The 18,586-nt window shown below is 35.5% G+C and overlaps 1 protein-coding gene across 1 annotated transcript in view; it reads right to left on the reverse strand.

Annotated features, from left to right (window-relative positions):
• Positions 1 to 655: 655 nt before the first annotated feature.
• The window catches only part of LOC110026274 (nicotinamide adenine dinucleotide transporter 2, mitochondrial-like), a 20,734-nt gene continuing 2,803 nt past the window's right edge, over positions 656 to 18,586 (reverse strand). Inside the window, exons 3-9 of the mRNA XM_020727156.1 lie at positions 17,606 to 17,712; positions 16,661 to 16,709; positions 16,084 to 16,196; positions 2,723 to 2,817; positions 2,387 to 2,475; positions 2,192 to 2,286; positions 656 to 1,107 (exon numbers count right to left, since the gene is read on the reverse strand). Of these exons, the coding sequence (XP_020582815.1) occupies positions 850 to 1,107; positions 2,192 to 2,286; positions 2,387 to 2,475; positions 2,723 to 2,817; positions 16,084 to 16,196; positions 16,661 to 16,709; positions 17,606 to 17,712 (806 nt within the window). The 3' untranslated portion in view covers positions 656 to 849. The remainder of the gene's footprint in view (positions 1,108 to 2,191; positions 2,287 to 2,386; positions 2,476 to 2,722; positions 2,818 to 16,083; positions 16,197 to 16,660; positions 16,710 to 17,605; positions 17,713 to 18,586) is intronic.

Here is an 18,586-nt window from a genome sequence, read left to right on the forward strand (position 1 = left end):
TAGAACAGGAATTCTTTTAAATAAAATTAAGGTAAATAAACTCATGCTTACAATTATATTTGGGTTCCACCCTCCTCATTTGAGTTTTGATGTTAACTACAACAATCTTTTGCAATATTTTAATAAGCCAACTCGAACTTGACTCCTTAACGAGCTTATATATTATATGAGCTCGAGCACAAGCTTAGCCTAACTCAACTCCAGGGCTCGTCGATTCAGCTCAATTATATTAATTACTTCATTAATTAATCTTAATTTTCCTATAATAAATATTTTTTTACTACATAAAAGTTTAATTTACATTTTTAAATCAAAAACAAACTTTCGAGCCGGGCATTAATGCCACGAGTCAAATTCAAGCTTTAAGTTATGAGCTCGAGCCAACCATAACTCTCATGAGTCAAGCTTTACTTGAGCACAGCTCGAACTCCACTCAACTCGTTTACACCCCTAATCACCATATCTCAACCATTAAAATAAATCTCATAAAGCGCAAATTTTCAAAAATCATAAAACTAATCTACAAACTAAAAACTTGAACACCAAATTTTCATTTACTCATAGATTACAAATCATCTTTCCAATCTTTTTGTCATAATAACACAAGTAACTTAAACTAACAACTATGCATTTAACCAATAGAGTATAGCAACTATAAATGCAACCTTTTTTTTTTATTAGACACATAAAAAGAATGTTAGAGATATCATTTCAATAACAAAAATAAATAGTCTAGAACATTTTTGCAATAAACTAAATGACACAAATCAACTAGAACAGATCAAACTGTTAGTTACCTTTTGGAGAGATCTCTGAACAAAACAGGCCTTCCAAAAATATCAAGATGTTTTAATCTCCAGTATTTGATTTTGCATCCAAGCTCCAATTATGGCTGCTAACCTGATGCAGAAATCTATGAATCATCTCATAGCTGGTGAAGGTGATGACAGCAGCAGGGGTGGTCCTTAGGAGATTGGTGGCACATCCACGGTAGAAACCGGCAATGCCTTCATTGTGGAAGACTTTTCTTGTGCAGTCAATTACGCCGTCGTACGGCTTTGGAGTTCGCCGAGCTTGGCCCTGTTCTTGAAGCCTCGATCGGACGACCTGAGGTGCGTAGTTTTAGAAGGTGAACAAATATTTCCATTGGGTGGGAAAGCTGCAAATTGTGTTTTTATATGGTTCTACAAGTTGTGAATTTGTTTGAGGCAGTTTTTTCATGGATTTATGTTCTATAAAGTGTCATGAATTTATGTAGATAAAGATTATTAACTGTTTTCTAGAAATTTTTATGGTAAAATATAAATTTGTAAAGCTAGATCTACTAAGACAGACATTTTCAAAAAACAATTAAAGGCATTTACATGCCGTACCACCCAATTCCTATGTATTATATATCTAACATATAAACTTGACTTTTTACATTTATAAATCTTTTACATCATAATACCACCATTTTAGCTTTAAAAGTGAAATACACCGTTTTGATGCATAGGTAAGGTGGTGTGTAGATAAAAATTAAGGTTTAGGTGTTACATATGTAAATATATAGGAATTGAGTGGTATGTATGCAAATCTTCCAAAAAATTATAATAAGCACAAAAGCTTCTGAAATATCAGTTTTCTAGTAACAGTTCTACAACTACTTCCAGAAATAGTTGGAGCTTATAATTATGAAAAAATTGAATTGCCGCTTACTTATAACTACCACACTCAAAAAATCTTATAACGAAAAATTATTTCTCACCATAAAACCTTCAACCAAAGAGTAGATTGGTAACTAACCAAAAGTATGGCAAATAACTGGAAACCAAAACTATTAAAAAGCTAAACCAAACGGCTCTAATTTTACAAAGTTCAACATTTCCAAATTTCAAGGGTCTTTTTCGTTAATCTTTTAACTCTTCTATACACGCACTTGATGTGTAAAAATTTATCCATAATAAGCTAATGCCATAAAAAGCCTTTATAACAGACATTAACATCTCCAAAAGCCAAGAAGCAATAAGTCTCCTATAAACATAAGGGGGCGGACAATTTCAGTGGATAGGTAAGACAAGAATGTCTTGAACATAAAGCCTTTTGGGTGAGCGGATTATGGATAATCCACCCACCCCCTAAAAAGGGCTCAAATTGCAAATTAAGAGAAAGTAAAGTTGTCTTGCTTTATGCAATTAAGGCAAAAATATACCTCGTGAGGATAGGTTAGAGTCGATGCAATTACTTTGGAAATTGAAGAGGCAATTGCTACATTTCCAGGACTGAGGTTATCAACAGTTGTCTTATCTGAGCATAAAAAATAACTTTAAGAAAATAAATATATGCCTAATCAATGGAACAGAATAGAGTACTTAAAATCAGAAAAAAACTAAAAATAAATCGTGACCTTTTTCTGCTAAGTAAGCTTTGATTTTCTCATATGTTGGAAACTGGATGGCAACATGACTAACCCCAGCTAAAGCAGGAAGAAGACCACTGTTTACCAATGCACAGACTGCGTGTTAGTTCAAACATTGAATGAGACTGATGATATTTTACAGGGGCATTTACACACATAGCACACAGATCTCATGTATTTACATATCTCAGACCTAAACTTCCATTTTTACACACATAGCACTTAAATTTTCAACATCACATCAAAAATAACACTAATGCCACTTTTTAAAAGTGAAATACACCTTTTTCAAGCCTAGGTTTAAAGCAAGAAAATGCTGTGTGCCTATAGAGTCCTCTGATTCCCTCTTCACCAGAAATCCTTTTCAAAGCAGAAAATATCCCTCGATATGGCACCACTCCAGGCCTCATGGCTTGTGTCTGTACAAAAAAAAGAAAGAAACGAGTGCTAAGTCACCCAATCATGCATTTACACATACTGGAATCCATGTCTGTTCGGCTCTGTCGAGCTATCAGATAAACCACTATTTATCATAGAAAAACAGCCGTATCATAATAAAAAACAGTCATGAAGGTGCTACAATTATGCTAAAGCATAAAAAAAAAATCAAAGATTTACATACATTCCACTAAATTCCTATGCATTTACATATGTAACAACAAAACTTCAATTATTACATACATAACATTTTACCTATACATGAAAAGGAACATTTCACTTTTTCAAAGTTAAAATGGTGGTATTTTTATGTGATAAGGATTTGGTTGGTACAAATGTAAGAAGGTAAATGCCCCCACAGCCCCACCCAGCCCCCACTCCCCCCCACCCCGCATCTTCCTTTCTTGCTTCCAATCACCAACCACCTTGCCATCCCCTTCCTTTCCCGCTCCTAGCCGCTGGCCACCCTGGCATACCCCCGCCTTCCCACCCTACCACCTCCTTCCACCCTGCCTTCAGCCACTGGCCAACCAACCACCAACCTTCCCAGTTTCCAGCTGCCGGCCAGCCCACACCGCCCCAACTGCCATCTCAAACCATCCCTCATTCTTCCTTACCCTACTGAGCCGCCAACCTTCCTCCCCCATCCGGCTCAACCTCTCCAACCGCAGCACCACCACCCCAACCTACGCTCTAGTTGGGTGTTGTGTCATTGTTTTCCTCATTTTAAAGTGTTGTAATTGTAATCCCTTTTAATTTCAGCGGTAAAGTAATCTTCCATTGTGATTTTTGAGTTAACTCCGGTATCATAAACAATGTATTTTGTGATGGGGTTGGGCATGCTTGAATCATGTAGATAAAAATGTGGGTAATTGTACAATTAAGAGAGATAAATTGGGGGGAGTGGATGTTGAAAGTTTGTGGTTTTAAGAGAAAGAATGGTCAAGAGTGGAGAGAGAGAGAGAGAGGAACGAAGAAAGAACTCTAAGTTATTCTTGTTCTACAAAATATACAGAGGAATGAGGGATAGTTCAGTGTATATTTCATTTGATAGAGAGAAAAGGATGTCGACTACCTAGTTGGGAATAAGAAAAATATGATAAAGGTGATTGAAGGTTGCTATAAAGAGAGAATATTTGTTAGAGAGAGAGAGAAATTTTCTAGAGAGAGGAGATATTGGCTTTGAACAAGGAGCAAGCGGCTAAGAGTAAAACAGGAAGAGCAGGCAAAGGCACAGAAAGGAATAAAGACAGCATGTAGCGGTACTTATACCCTTATAATTCATACATTTGATTTACTACAGTTAACATATATAATGAAGAGAGAACACAACAGAGGATGCAAAGTTATTTTGTTAGCATGTCTGCATGTATAGGATTTGTAATTCTTTAGATGGCAAGTGCTTGCGAATGAAATGGTAGTCGATTTCGATGTGCTTTGTTCAAGCATGAAAAATTGAGTTGCAGGCGATGGCCAAGGGAGAGATTTTGTAGCAATAAAGAGGTCTAGGTTGGGGAGAGAAAATATTTGTTGAAGCAGGGGCAAGTGCCCTATATTCCGCTTCAATGGATGATCTTGCAATTGTTAGTTGCTTTTTGATGCACCACGAGATTAGTGGCTAATAGTCGGTTGTCAATTTGCAATTCTTTAGATGATAAGTGCTCGCAAATGAAATGATAGTTGATTTTGATATGTTTTGTTCAAGCATGAAAAATTGAGTTGCAGGCGATGGCCAAGGGAGAGATTTTGTAGCAATAAACAGGTCTAGGTTGGGGAGAGGGAATCAGGAAGCCATTTCATAGACAGTGAAGCTGGAAAATATTTGTTGCAGCAGGGGCAGGTGCTCTATATTCCGCTTCAATGGATGATCTTGCATTTTTGGTTGCTTTTTGATGCACTAAGAGATTAGTGGCTGATAGTCGGTTGTCAATTTGCAATAAATGTATCAGTAGCCTAAAACGATGTGTCGCATTGCTAAGGGTAGGGGGAGCAGGAGGGTGTTTGGTAAGGTTTAGACTTCTATGGACATAGCTTGCTGCTAGTGAATTTGACCATAAGTTTGATTGTAGGTGTTGGGGATAATGCAGCTGTTGTCATCATGGAGGAGCTTTAGAATGGAATTTGGCTATAGTGATCCTATCTTGAATCAAGTTAAAATCCGGAGAGGTTTGGGTGGAGTGGAAATTGTTATTCAACTGAAGGGGGGATGTTTTCCAGTGAATGTGAGGCACTGAAGGTGGATGGAGTGTTAGTGGGAGTGGGTTGTGGGTTTCATGGAGAATTTGGGAGGGTCAACTGGGGAGGGAGCAGAGTATTGTTAGTGGGAGGTAAGAAGTTAGGTAAGTAGGTTGTGAAAGTAAGGGTGGCTGTGAGACTGGTGAGAGGTTTTGGAGTTCAATGTAGGAAAAAGTGGACTCATCAAAGACGAAGTGATGAGAGATTATTTTCATGCCGGTGATTGGGCTTAGGCATTAAAAACTTTTGTAGGCAACTGAGTAGCCAATTAAACTCATCGGAGCGGGGAGTATGTTTGTGGCTGGATTGAGGTTGAAGCCAAAGAAAGTATAAACATCCAAAGATGCAGAAATGGTTCGAGTTTGGAGGTCATGGAGACAGTAGCTAGTAGAGAGATTCGTGGAAGCGACAAAGAAGGGTAATTAGCTACTGAGAATGTGGTTGTAAAGAGAGCATCAACCTATAGTTTGAATGGTAGGTGAGCTTCATGGAGCAGGGTTCGAGTGGATTCAATTAGATGTTGGTGTTCCCGTTCGACAAGATCACTTTTTTATATTGTGTACGGGCAACTGAATTGGTGAATGATGCTAGGATTTTGGAGATAACTATTGAGGGAGTGGTTATTACATTTGCCACCTCAGTTAGAATGAAAAAAATTAATTATATTATTAAATTGTTCTTTTACCATTACTTTGAAGAGAAGAAATTTTTGCATCACTTCAGATTTGTTAAAAATTTGATACATTCAACAAATAAGAAAATGCACCAATAAAAAGAAATAATATTTGTACAAGAGTACAGCAGTGGCCAGGAATGGAGCCCATATATAGGAGTGTATTAACTCTAAAGGTTTATATTGGTCGAGCGAACTTGGAAAAGGAAGCCGATGACATCTAGTAGAGTTTGAAGCAGTGCAAGAAGTTAAAGCAGGTGGGATAAGCAGAAAATTGAGGTGTTTAAACAGATTAGAATGCAGAAATTTGGAGATGACCAGAACAGTTGTACCAAAGATTTGTGGTGGCACAACCAAACAGCAGGCGTCATGAAGCAGGCAGGTATAAAGGTTGAAGAAGCCATTACACTTGGGTCCCCATAGAAGAATTGAATTTATTCAAATCCTTGATGGAGAAGACAGACGAGATATAGGAAATGGAGCAATTATCATCAAAAGTTAAATGTTCAAGTTTAATAAATCGTAAGCTCTGGGTAACGTGCAGTACATGTAGGAGTGTTGGAAAAGTACGATTATTGTAGGGTATGGGTAGAATTCCCTTGCAGATATGGTGACTTGGTAAGGAGGTCCTGTAGCAAGCTATAACATTCTCTGCCAAAATATGGTGATGGACTACGCAAGTTATCTAATATGTCGATTGGGGTTTTGCCTTCCTAAAGGGTGTGTCATTGATTGATTTTTCAGGGAGATGTTCTGCAACTCATTCTTGAGTTGACTGACACAAGACTAATGAGTGGATTGCAACCTATGTTCAAGAGTATTCAGAATTTTGGTGCGGGTGTCAATATTGAGGATGTATAGAAGTATTGCGGCTGAAATTGTTTGGTAAAGTGCTGTCTCAATTGATTGATGATCGAGGTTTGGGTTGCACGGTTTTGATGCTGAGTAAATCACTGGCTGCTCCTTTTGCCTGATTAGAAGATCGTACTATTATCGTTATTAGCTACCTAATTAGAGATATATAAGAGAATATAATTGAAAAAAAGATAGAAGATAAAAAGGAATGCATTTTTATTAAAGAGAAACTAAGAAAGAAACAGAATGCTGGAGAGAGAATCAGTGTTGAGAGAACGGAACTGAGAATTATTTTTGCTTGGGTAAGAAAGAATAATCAAGGAAAATGAAGAATCGAATAGAGAAATATAAGAGAACAAAATTGAATAATAGAGAGCGGATAAAAAGGAATTTTTTCTTTTTTTTATAATTAAAGAGAGACTAACAAGGAAAGAAAGAGAATACATGAGAAAGAATCAGTGGTGAGAGGTCGGAACTACTAATTATTTTTACTTAGGTAAGAAAGAATAATCAAGGAAAATGACGAATAGAGAAAAGACAATGAAGTAAAGCAACATGCATGGTCATGAAAACACATAATCTTCATTTAATGATAATATATCATCTTTAAAGACCTTGTGAAACTCCAATCTTAAAAAGGGTAAAAAGAACCCTTGAGAAACTCCAATCTTATAAGCATGTGAAACCCCTTTCAAAAAATAAAGCAAAACTTTTAAACATCATGACGACTTTTGGTGCAACGGCTGAAATTTCACCAAAAATTGCAGAGTTAAGCATGCGCATGCAGGAGCACACCTGGGATGGGTTATCTTCTAAGAAATTACACAAATGGGACAAATACATGAGGCCAAAGTGGAAAATATCTCGGGTGAGAGTTCAAGCAGTTACAAATGGTATCAGAGCATTACACCAACCTGAAAATGGGAACTAAATATCATACATAACAAAATAATATGCCATGAGAGCCACTTCTTGAACTTTAGATGGGATAGACTGTTTTATATTGGGAGCCACCTCTTGAATTTGTAGGGGCCATTTCTAAAATTATATATACTAAGTAGATACTTCTGGGTTAAGAGCACTGACAAGGACATTAATTACATAAGCAGGGGAGATTATAAAACTTCTTAAGTAGAATGAAGGGAAAAAAGTGGAACTCTTAAACATTGAGGCGCCTTTTGGTATCATGATTAGAATTTTATTAGAAACTTCAAAGTTAAGTGTGCTCCAACGGGAGCATTATTGGGATGTGTGCCATCTTGTGATTTGGGAAGTTACTATTATGTGTTCAAAAATGTATTAAATTATCTATAATTTTTGTGTATTTTTTACTAATTCATACTTTTTTGTGGTATTTGTGATGTTTTGTGACAGTTATATAAAAAAATAAAGAAACTTGAAACAAATTGAAAAGATTAAGCAATGTCGCAATTCTAAATTCAAGCCACATCAGCGTTGTGGTTATATTGTTGTAACACTATGGAGGAAGAGTTATGACAGCAGGCGGGGAAAAATAACCCTTCAACAAAAGAGCTTGGCGCCCCAACATTAACTTTCAACATCCTAACACATTCTATCAACGCCTCAACATTATATCTACAACATCACAATGCCAAAATTTTTAGAATGTAGAGCCAACAAACCAAGGGCTTAGCACAACAACAGAAGATTCAAGTATCTCAGCACTATGATTCAACATGCCGACACTATATTGCGATTAGGGCTGTAAACAAGCCAGACTTGGCTCTTGTTCGGCTCGTTCGAAACTGCTCGTGTTCGAAATCGGATCGTGAACAGTGTGTTCGTGTTCAACTCGATTTAAATATTTGTGTTTGTGTTCAGCTCGTGTTCGAAATTGGCTCCTCGAAATTGGCTCGTTAAAATTATATTGAAAAAAAATAGATGTAAAGTGTTGGATTCGAACCTAGACCAAATGTATGCAAAAGAATGCACTAACCAAATTACCACACGAGGTGTTACAATTTAAACTTAGATATAAATATAAATATATATATGTAATATATTATTATATAAATAATTATATAATTTTTTTATTTCGAGCTAAAACGAGCCGAACACGAGCGAACAAAGAGCTGTTCGTGTTCACTTGTTTACTTAACGAAATAGTCAAACACGAGCTGTTCGCGAACAACGAACTTTTTTGACAACCCTAATTGCGATGCCATGGCGCTACATGGTAGAGTCGCAACGCCCAACCGTAGACTGTTTCCATGTTACTTTGATGTGGAGGTGGGGGGGGGGGGGGGGGGGGGGGGGGGAATCATAAATAGGAGGGGTCTGAACAGAGCAAGGAGACTTTTCATAGGGAGTGGAGTGTAGAATGTGTGTGAGTAAGAGGAGTGAATTAGTGAAGGGCTTTGTGAGTGAGAGTGAGAATAATTTCAACGGAGCAAGTAGATCTTTAGCAAAAAAAATTTGAGATGCTTTACTTTTCAAACTTCACTATATTATGTTTAAGTTTTGAAATTCCTTAATGTTTGTGAGAATGTAGTGTAACTAAACTCTGAATTTTACAAGTTAGTGCTATGCCTGTGGTTTTCAATAAATCAAAGTTGGCATTTTTGAGATTATTTGATTTAAGTTAATGTGTTGATACTTTGAACCTAATTTACTTACAAATTTGGCTACTTGTATTTTAAAAACACAGTGATCAAGATCTTTTGATGAAAAACTAGTCGAATGGTTGGGTAGGCATATTGCTATTAAAGAATTGCAATTATTGGAGAAAAAAACAAAATCCTGCGAGTTTTTGTAGTGTTTAAGCAAACCAAACTATGATATGAAACCTCAATGATCCTCAAGTCTCGACGGAGAATAAAGAGTATTTAGTCGTTGATTGTCAACACAAGCTTTAAACACTTTGGATGATTTGAAACCTAGGTAACCCACTAATTCAAAGAGGTTTTCTATAAAAAATAAAACAAAAAAAAATTCTTTTTTTTTTCATTCAAAAAATTGTTTTTTTTTTCTATCGAATCTTGCAATATTTAGATAAAACTGAAAGCTCAATAGGCTAGTACTTTAACACAAGAATTGACATTGTTCGAGTGATCAAGATCTTTTGATGGTAGAGTATGCATATTGCTATTAAAGAATTGTAATCATTCGAGAAAAAATTGTTTCTTTTTCATTCAAAAAATTTATTTTCTATCGAATCTTGCAATATTTAGATAAAACTGAAAGCTCAATAGGCTAGTACTTTAACACAAGAATTGACATTGTTCGAGTGATAAAACTAGTGGAACGGTAGAGTATGCATATTGCTATTAAAGAATTGTAATCATTCGAGAAAAAAATAAAATCCTTGGAGTTTTTGTAGGGTTTAAGTGATATGAAACTTCAATGATCCTTAAGTGTCTGTTTTGGGCAGCTGCAACTTATTAATAAACTGCTGATAAACAACTGATCCAAATAAGTTGCTGAGCAGTAGCTTGTCCGGATAAGTTGAGTCGCTGTTTGGTTTGTGTTGTTGGAAAACAACTGTTTTACAACTGTTTCTGAAAAAATAACCATTATATCCCTATGCAGCAATGTTGTTTGCAACAAAACTTTTATAGCAAAATATTTGATAGGTTATTTTAAAGTTTATACATAATTTTCTATTTATTTATTTTCTTTAATTTTCAAGAATTGGCCAATATTGGCTCAATATTTTATTTTGTATGGTGTCATGTTATATTTGACATAAATAAAGTTATTGCCAATGTTTTAAATGGAGAAATTGGGAAATTGACGTATTTTTCTTTTGCGATGGTAGAGTTAGGTCTCGAGACGGATCAAGGCATAAGTTTAAAAACAAAAAAAAAGGAACTCATAAAATTAAACATAATTCATAAATATAACATTTGACAAACCATAATCTAATCATTAATGATTAATTTACATAATGAGGAGGGTTACACTTTATGGTTATTGCACTTGTAAAAGAAAAAAAGGCATTCCTTACAATTCTTATGTTTACTATTAAAGAATCATTTACATCCATACCATGCAATTTTTAAATGTTTATTGTTGCTATTAAAAAAAAAGTATTTGCAAGTTGTGACATATAAGAGGAATTAGATGTACAAACGGGACATCTACGATCACTGATTCACTGTAGACAAAGACGAAGCGAGGGAACAAAAATGCTATGGGACTTTGACACTCGATGTGCTATGACGGGACATCCACGCTCGACAGAGATGAAGGAGAAGCATGGACAAGACTTTGGCACTCGATGCTGTGCTCAAAATGCTTGATTGGGCTTGTTGAGGCTCAAAATTTAGAAGCAGATGCTGCGCTCAAGATGCTCGATCAGCCTTGTTGACGCCTGAAGTAGAGAAATAGAGAAGGGATGTTGCGCTCGCGATGCTCGTCGACTTGTGGGAGGGAGAGGAGCGAGACCGATCAAATGTTGGATCTAAGGCAGAGGAGACGGGGGATCGATCGAAAGAGGCACGTGATGAGGGCACGGGAAGAAGGCAACCGCATAGAAAATTTTTTCCTTACGCGGGCCACGGTATCAAACCCGCTGTCGTGTTTAATAAAAAAAATTAACGAATAATCGCGAAATGCAACAGCAATGCCGAAACCAAATGCCTCTGTCAGCTTTTTTCAAAACACACTGCAACAAATAAGCTACGTCAAAAGGGCCCTATGTCTCGATAGAGATTAAAGAGTATTTAGTCATTGATTGTCAACACAAGCTTTAAACATTTTGGATGATTTGGAACCAAAGTAACCAACTAATTCAAAGAAATTATCTATCAAAATAAATCTAAATTTTTTTTTCTTTTTTATTCATAAACTTTATTTTCTATCAGATCTTGCAAAAGCTGAATAAAATTGAAAGCTCATTAGGTTTGTACTTTAATACAAGAATTGATATTGTTCCTCATGGGATCGACACTTGAACTCAAAATCTTGTATTACTTGATCGACGTGTGCACTTATGTGAATTACATGCAATAGAACCAAGGAAGTGGGAGCCAAACTGCAAGAAGTCACGAAGGGAGCAGAGGAATGACGTAGAAATGAGCGTCTGGATACGGGATTTCACTAGCGTGGGAGATCTTCCACATTCCATAACGATTGCACTGAGCATGTCTAGCTTAGGAGAGCTGACTGGCTATTCCACGAGAGATTGACGCCTCCTTTCCACAGAGGGACCAAATCCTAATTATCTAGGGCTTATATATGTGTTTCCTTTATTTTAGTTTTTTGATTTTGAATTGTGTTGCTGTCAGGACAGCTGTTGATATCCCCTGTTTTCTCTTCTAGAGGTTGTATCCAATGACAAGTGGTGCTCTAGCTGTATCCCGTTTGAGCTAGTGATGGTCTTCTAAAGATAGAGTGGTGCTCCAACTGCATCTCATTCCTGTGGGTATATTTATCATTCCCAACTTCTCATATCTCCCATTTCATTACCACACATTCCTCCTTGCTGCAGTTGCCCCGACAACAACCATTTTGCCATTTCAGAGTGGAGAATAGGTGAAGCCAACTAGCGTTCGTAAATATGTCAAATGCCACAGTTTTAGGCAAAGTGCAACAGATTGCCCAAATAAGGGTACTATCTAGCAGGGAGCTAGTAAAAAAATGAGTAACATTGTAGAAGGTGAGGACACTGAAAAAAATGAGGACACTAAAAAAGGTGAGGACACAAAAGGATACCAGATTCCAATTGATGAGGGAGAAAAACATGTAGTTCAAGATGAGCCCATAAGAGAAACTCCAACATAATTAGCATTGATGGCCCAAAACGCACCTAAGTTTGAGGAGTAGATGCCAGACACACGACAACCTCATATAAGAGAACTCAGACTTTTTAGATATAATTCACCTCCTGAGTTGCCACTATTAAGGAAGGTTCAATATGTCAGAGATGAGACTCCTTTATGCCACTTCTAGAAGACTAAATTGAGTCATTTGAGTATTAAAATCAGTTCAATAGTGCACCCATCAATAGCTGATCATAAAGAATTGATAAACCACAACATAGCAAATCTCCTTAAAAGCTTTAGGAAAAGAACATCCTATACTGAGATTTAAGTTTTTTCAGAGAAGAATGAATTCTCTTGAGTGGTTACACTTCAGTGTGGTCTAACTTGCCACAAATTTCAGTTCAGAGTTAGTCCTTTCAGACGAATTTGTTTATCAGATGCACCCTGCCGAGCACGAAGAGCGGAAGAGACAAACTACAGATTTAAAGCCTCAAGAGTTACATTGTAGAAAGCTATGCTTATATGCAGCTCTAGCTCAAGTCGTGTCAGAAGAAGATAGATACTTATTTATCAAGATATGCTTTGAAATAACAACACTTGTAGAAGTGACTTACCAGAAAGTTATAGTAGCTCCACCACCTTCAACGTGGCTGACCTGACATCCTATCCTGAAAAGATATCATGAAAAGTCATGAGATTTGACAAATTGGGTCGAAGCTCCCCCAACCCCATGAGATTGAGATGGGAGCCTCGGCGTAAGAAGTCAGAAATGCGAAAGCGGAAGAATGATGCAGGAGCACACATCTAAACACGAGAATCATGAGTGAAGGAGATCTTCCGCATTTTGGAATGACTTGACCGAGTCAATCCAAGATTGGGCTAGTCCAATGGCTCTTACATGAGGGATTGACACCTCCTTTCCACAGAGAGACCCAAACCTAATTATCTATACGTGTTTCCATTGTTTAAAATTTTCATTTTTGGATTGTGTTACTGTCAAGACAACCACCAACGTCCCCTATTTTCCCTTCTAGGGTTATATCTAAGGGCAAGTAGTGCTCCAACTTTATCTTATTTCGAGGTAGTAATTGTCATTCAAGAGTGAGTGGTGTTCCAGCTATATCTCGTTCTCGATGGATTTTATCCTTCCCTAATTCCTCTGCATCCCTCCACCTTCATTAGCAGGCATTCGTACTCATTGCATCCACCCCAACAAAAGACCTTTTGTTGTTCTTCTGGTAGTTCCTTGCTGTCCAGCCATCTTTCTGGCTGCCTCAGCCCCAAAACAACCCCTCTTTTGTTGTCTCGTAGTCCCTCATATTTCCCTCCGCTGTTTTCGTCATTCCTTATTTTGTTGTCTCGTAGTCCCCAACAAGAGACCGTTTCTGGCTGTTTTGCTGCTAATCCAGCAATCCTTAACCACTTCCCTGCCACCTAGTTGTTGTCCCAGGCCTCCCACACCACCTCCCTACCACATATCTGCTATCCTACCCAACCAGAACCACCACCCCACACCCAAACTAATGTTCTAGCCACCCAACATGCTTCAAATCGTTGTTTCTCCGCTGCCCAGACCACCTATCCACTTGTTGTCACCTCAAGCAGCGAATACCCCTGCTTCCCTACTACACTGCCCACATACTCCACCTCCCCACATTGCCTTCACCTTCCCGGACCCCCAATGGCCACCACTATTGTCGGTACACTTTAGTTGCAGTTCATATCATGTTTGTTGCTATTTTCTATTATTGAGTGTTGGTTTTAACTGTCTATTAGCTTTTTCAGTAATAATAATTGTTTGCTTATTGTTATTTGGTTTGACTTTGGTATCGGCCAATTGCACCAATGGGACGAGACTGTGAGACCATTAAGCCAAAGTAGATAATAACTTGATGGGTGACAGTTTGATTTGTTACAAATTGTGATAGAGCAATACAACATCCTAAAGATGAGAACCAAAGGTCATATATATCAAAGTGTTATGTTGAGTGTCACCTCTTGAGCCCAAGATGCGATAAAGCACTACATGGTGTAAGCCACCTCTTGAATTTATAAGGGTCACCTCTAGAATGTTATCTGCTTAGTTTGTGATTCTGGGTTAAGAGCATTGACGATAACATTAGTTACTTATGCGGGAAAAATTATGAAACTCCTCAAATAAAATGAAGCTGAACCCTGAAACATCGAGGTGCTTTTTAGTATAACAATTGAAATTTCATTAGAAACTCCAAACTTAAGAGTGCTCTTGTGAGAGCACTATTGGGATAAGTGACCTCTAGGAAAGTTGCATAAATGAGACAAAATCGTAAGCCTATTAGGTCAAAGCAGACAATATCTCAATGGGCGAGAGTTCAGGCTATTACACAATAAGTCATAGTTATCCAAAAGTTTGAAATTTTAAGAAATTCCCAAGAAGAAGTAATAATTCTTACTATAATTTCATGAGATAGAACTAAACTATCCTAATAAAATGACATTATGTAAAATTAAAATAAATTAAAGTCCCATGTAAAAAAAACCAGAAAAAATAGAACTAATCAAGTCATGACATCAGCTTAATTATAAGTATAACATGATTGTATTAGTGATGATAATTGACAGATTATCGTCATTATAGTTGATGGTGTTTTAAAGCTTTCATTAGAGCAAGAGTGAAAAAATGACCTAATTGGTCTCTAGAATATTTAAAGTGTGTTTATTTTGACCACAAACTTGTATTGTCCTTCAATTTTGTCTTGTGATCTTCATTCTAACACATTTGATCCCTTAAAACTTTAGATAAGTTGAGGGACTAAATTAAAGATTAAAAAATAATTGATAACAAAATGCAAATACACTAAATAACTAAATAAGCAATATTATCATTTTCTCAATGAAGAGTAAGAGCCAATGTGGACTTCTGAGTGAGTGAGGGTAAATGGGAATCCATCTACTAGTTTAATGGTTCCAACACAGGCTAAAACATTCTAATAAATAAATAAATAAATAAATATATAATTTGAAAAGATTTCCAAGGCACAACAAGATTCTATGGAAAATGATTTTGATCCTATGCCAACACAAGCTTCTATAAAATAAGACTTTAATGCTATATTTTATTTCACAACATAGGGCGTATGCAATTATTATTGAAACATGAAAAAAATAACCAGAAAGCATATGCTTATATTAAAATAAATCAATTTTAATTAATGATAAACTAGCAAAAGTAACGATTTCTCAAATTACAATTTGACAAGCTTCCAAATTGCTGACAAAAAATAAGAAAAAGAACTTGTCACAAATTCTTTATTTGTTTTGCACCCTAAGGGGCAGTTTGGCATCAATTTTATTTTATGTTTTTTTTTGTATTTTTTTCTTTTGTTTTAAAAGAAATTTTTGTATGTTTTTTTTTCTGTTTTAAAAAATAAATAAACATAATTTTAAAAATTCTCAAAATTGCTCTTATGTGCTATGTCTTTTTAAAGACATTCATTGTAACAAGCATATTTTATTTAAGATCAATACCTAAACAAAACAAAATAAAAATTAAAATGAAAGACAAAAAATAAAGGTAATCCCAATAAGCCCCTAAGTTATTGCTTAGAAACTAAAAAAACTACATGCAAATTATTCAACTATAAGCTATTTATCAGAAAGAATAAGCCAAATAACATGTTTAAATAGCAGTCTAATACAAAGAATAGAATGCCCATCAAATAAAAACTCAATAAGCCAAAAAACATATTCAAAATATTAAAAATTTGACGAAAACATACTTGAAGTCTGGTCTTTACAACCCATAAGGGATTGGTTGCAATAGCCGTTGCGGCTCCTGCCCCACTGGCAGCAACAATGTTGGCACCAATGGAAAGTTGGTTAGTCGAATTAGCTGTGCCAAGGAATAAGGTTATCTTTAACTAACCATATTACCTTGTAATACCATAATGCATCTTAATTAAAGAAAACAGCTTCAAAAATTACATTTTTTCTCTGAGTGAGTATTAAATAGAAAAAAGGAGCATTTAAATACATAGCACACAATTCTTACATATTTGCATATCTCACACCAAAGATTTCATATTTACACACATAGCACTCAAATCTTTAGCATCACGTCAAAAATAGCACTGCTGCCGCATTTTACGAGTAAAATACACCTTTTCATGCATAGATTTAAAGCAGCCGCATTTTACAAGTAAAATACACCTTTTCATGCATAGATTTAAAGCACCAAAATGCTATGTATCTAAATATGAAAGTTTAGGTGTGAAATATGTAAATACATAAGAATTGTGTGCTACGCATGCAAATTTCCTAAAAAAAATAGATGCCAAAGAGAATAAAAAAAATAACCATGTGATTGAAGAACATCCTTTAGCTTATCGTAAACAGTAAAGTATACCTGCAAAATGAAATATCGGCGTTGCAAATCATCTCTATGCAGTATAAGTTGTGAAAAAGAAATTTGGAAATAAATTTGATGGCAAATAAACAAACAGGTAAATAGATCAGTCCAACTCAAATTGTTGGTGATTGCTGCACCCCCATTTACCATTTTTACAATTAAAACATGGCCGGAAGTCCAAAGTAGGTTTGTTTAAACTGTTAATATAGGCTTTATTAAATCCAATAGGAGAGGAGAGAAGGCTTATTAATTTGGATTTTTTACCCTCAGAAAATACAATTTTGGGCAATTCACATCCTTTTATCATGGAAAAGCACAAATGTGGTCAGTCTATGAGACAATTGTTAAAATTTCTTATTTTAAAAGCATATAAACTACATATTCCCATTATAATTATCAAACTATTGTCAATTATAAGCATTTTGTAAAATGAAAGCTCAGCCTTAGCATTTAAGAAGTTATAAAAATGTTGTAGCAACCAATGAATTTGTGTTTTCAACTTTCAAACAGGCAATATATTACCATTGCAAAAAGTAAAATTTATTCATAAGTTGGCTCAGAACTTCCAGTGTAAGTAATGACCAAAATACGACAATTTTATGAGAATAGTGGCAAATACTTTGAGAAATTGAAAATGAGGATTCACAAAGTCAATTCCAAACAATTGTAATAAGAATAATGATGATAGTGATAGTAAGTACATTAAACAAACAAATTTTCAGAGAAATCCTAATGCAGAATAATCTCAGTTTTCAATTTCTTCCAAATTTCATCAAGAAATCCATCTTAGAAATCATCCAATTGGGCCTAAGAGACTACTTTATTAATAACTCATAAAAAGTTACTTATAGAACACCGCATAAGTAATTGAAATTAAGAAGGAAAATACTCACAGCCCAGTTTGGAAGTAATGCCAAAATAGTTGGTGAAAGTCCATGATACAATCCTCTAAAACCTTCATTTTTAATTATTTGTTTCAGGCTTGAAATAATGAGACTTCCTGAATATGGAAAATAATTAACCATATCAAAAATTTTCAAAACTTTGAAAATAAAGAATGCAACTCACAGAAAAGTTCTTAAAAAAAGTTCTGAATTGGCATGTAGGACAGGATTGTAGGTATCAAAAAAAAAAAAAAAATCTCTTGAGAGATCACAATAACTGGCATTAGAATACTACAGTTCACAATTATACATGCAACAATCAGTAATGTCAGAAGCAAAACTCACTTATTTAGGTGTGAGATATGTAAATACATAAGAATTGTGTGCTATGTATGTAAATGCCCCTTACATTTTTCACATCATTACTTTCGAAAGGTAGATCAAATCATTCCAAGTGTAATTGCTTAGCAATAGCCACCTCACCCTTGAACAATGGATTCCATATTTACGGTGAACAAGGAGAACCAAAAGAAAAATTAACAACATGCCCTCATGACAAAAATGCATCCAAATTGGTTATGTTCTATAAAAGACTTTAAACAAACAAGATTCAGAATGCTAAAGCTTGCCATCGATGATATAGCCATGTTATATCTAAAATTCTTGTTAACAAAAAGAAGACAAAAAGCTTGATAAATCAGAATAAAAAAAGGAATAGAAAAATGCTTAAATGAAGGTGTCTAGATTTATTGTTGAAACAAACATAGGTTGACAGTTTCTTGTAATAACTTTCACACAGGCTACTTAAGTTCTAAAAAACAATTTCCCCAGTAAAAAAAAGTAAATTAATAATCAGAAAATTTTCAATCAAAATAAGGTTAACAATGTTACTATAATGACAATAACACACATATGCTATCTCCCAAGAATTTTTTCAACGAAATAAAAAAAAAAATTATTCCAAGCTAATTAAATACAACAAATACATCC

The sequence above is a fragment of the Phalaenopsis equestris genome, unplaced genomic scaffold, assembly GCF_001263595.1.
Source record: "Phalaenopsis equestris unplaced genomic scaffold, ASM126359v1 Scaffold000359, whole genome shotgun sequence".
NCBI lineage: Eukaryota > Viridiplantae > Streptophyta > Magnoliopsida > Asparagales > Orchidaceae > Phalaenopsis > Phalaenopsis equestris.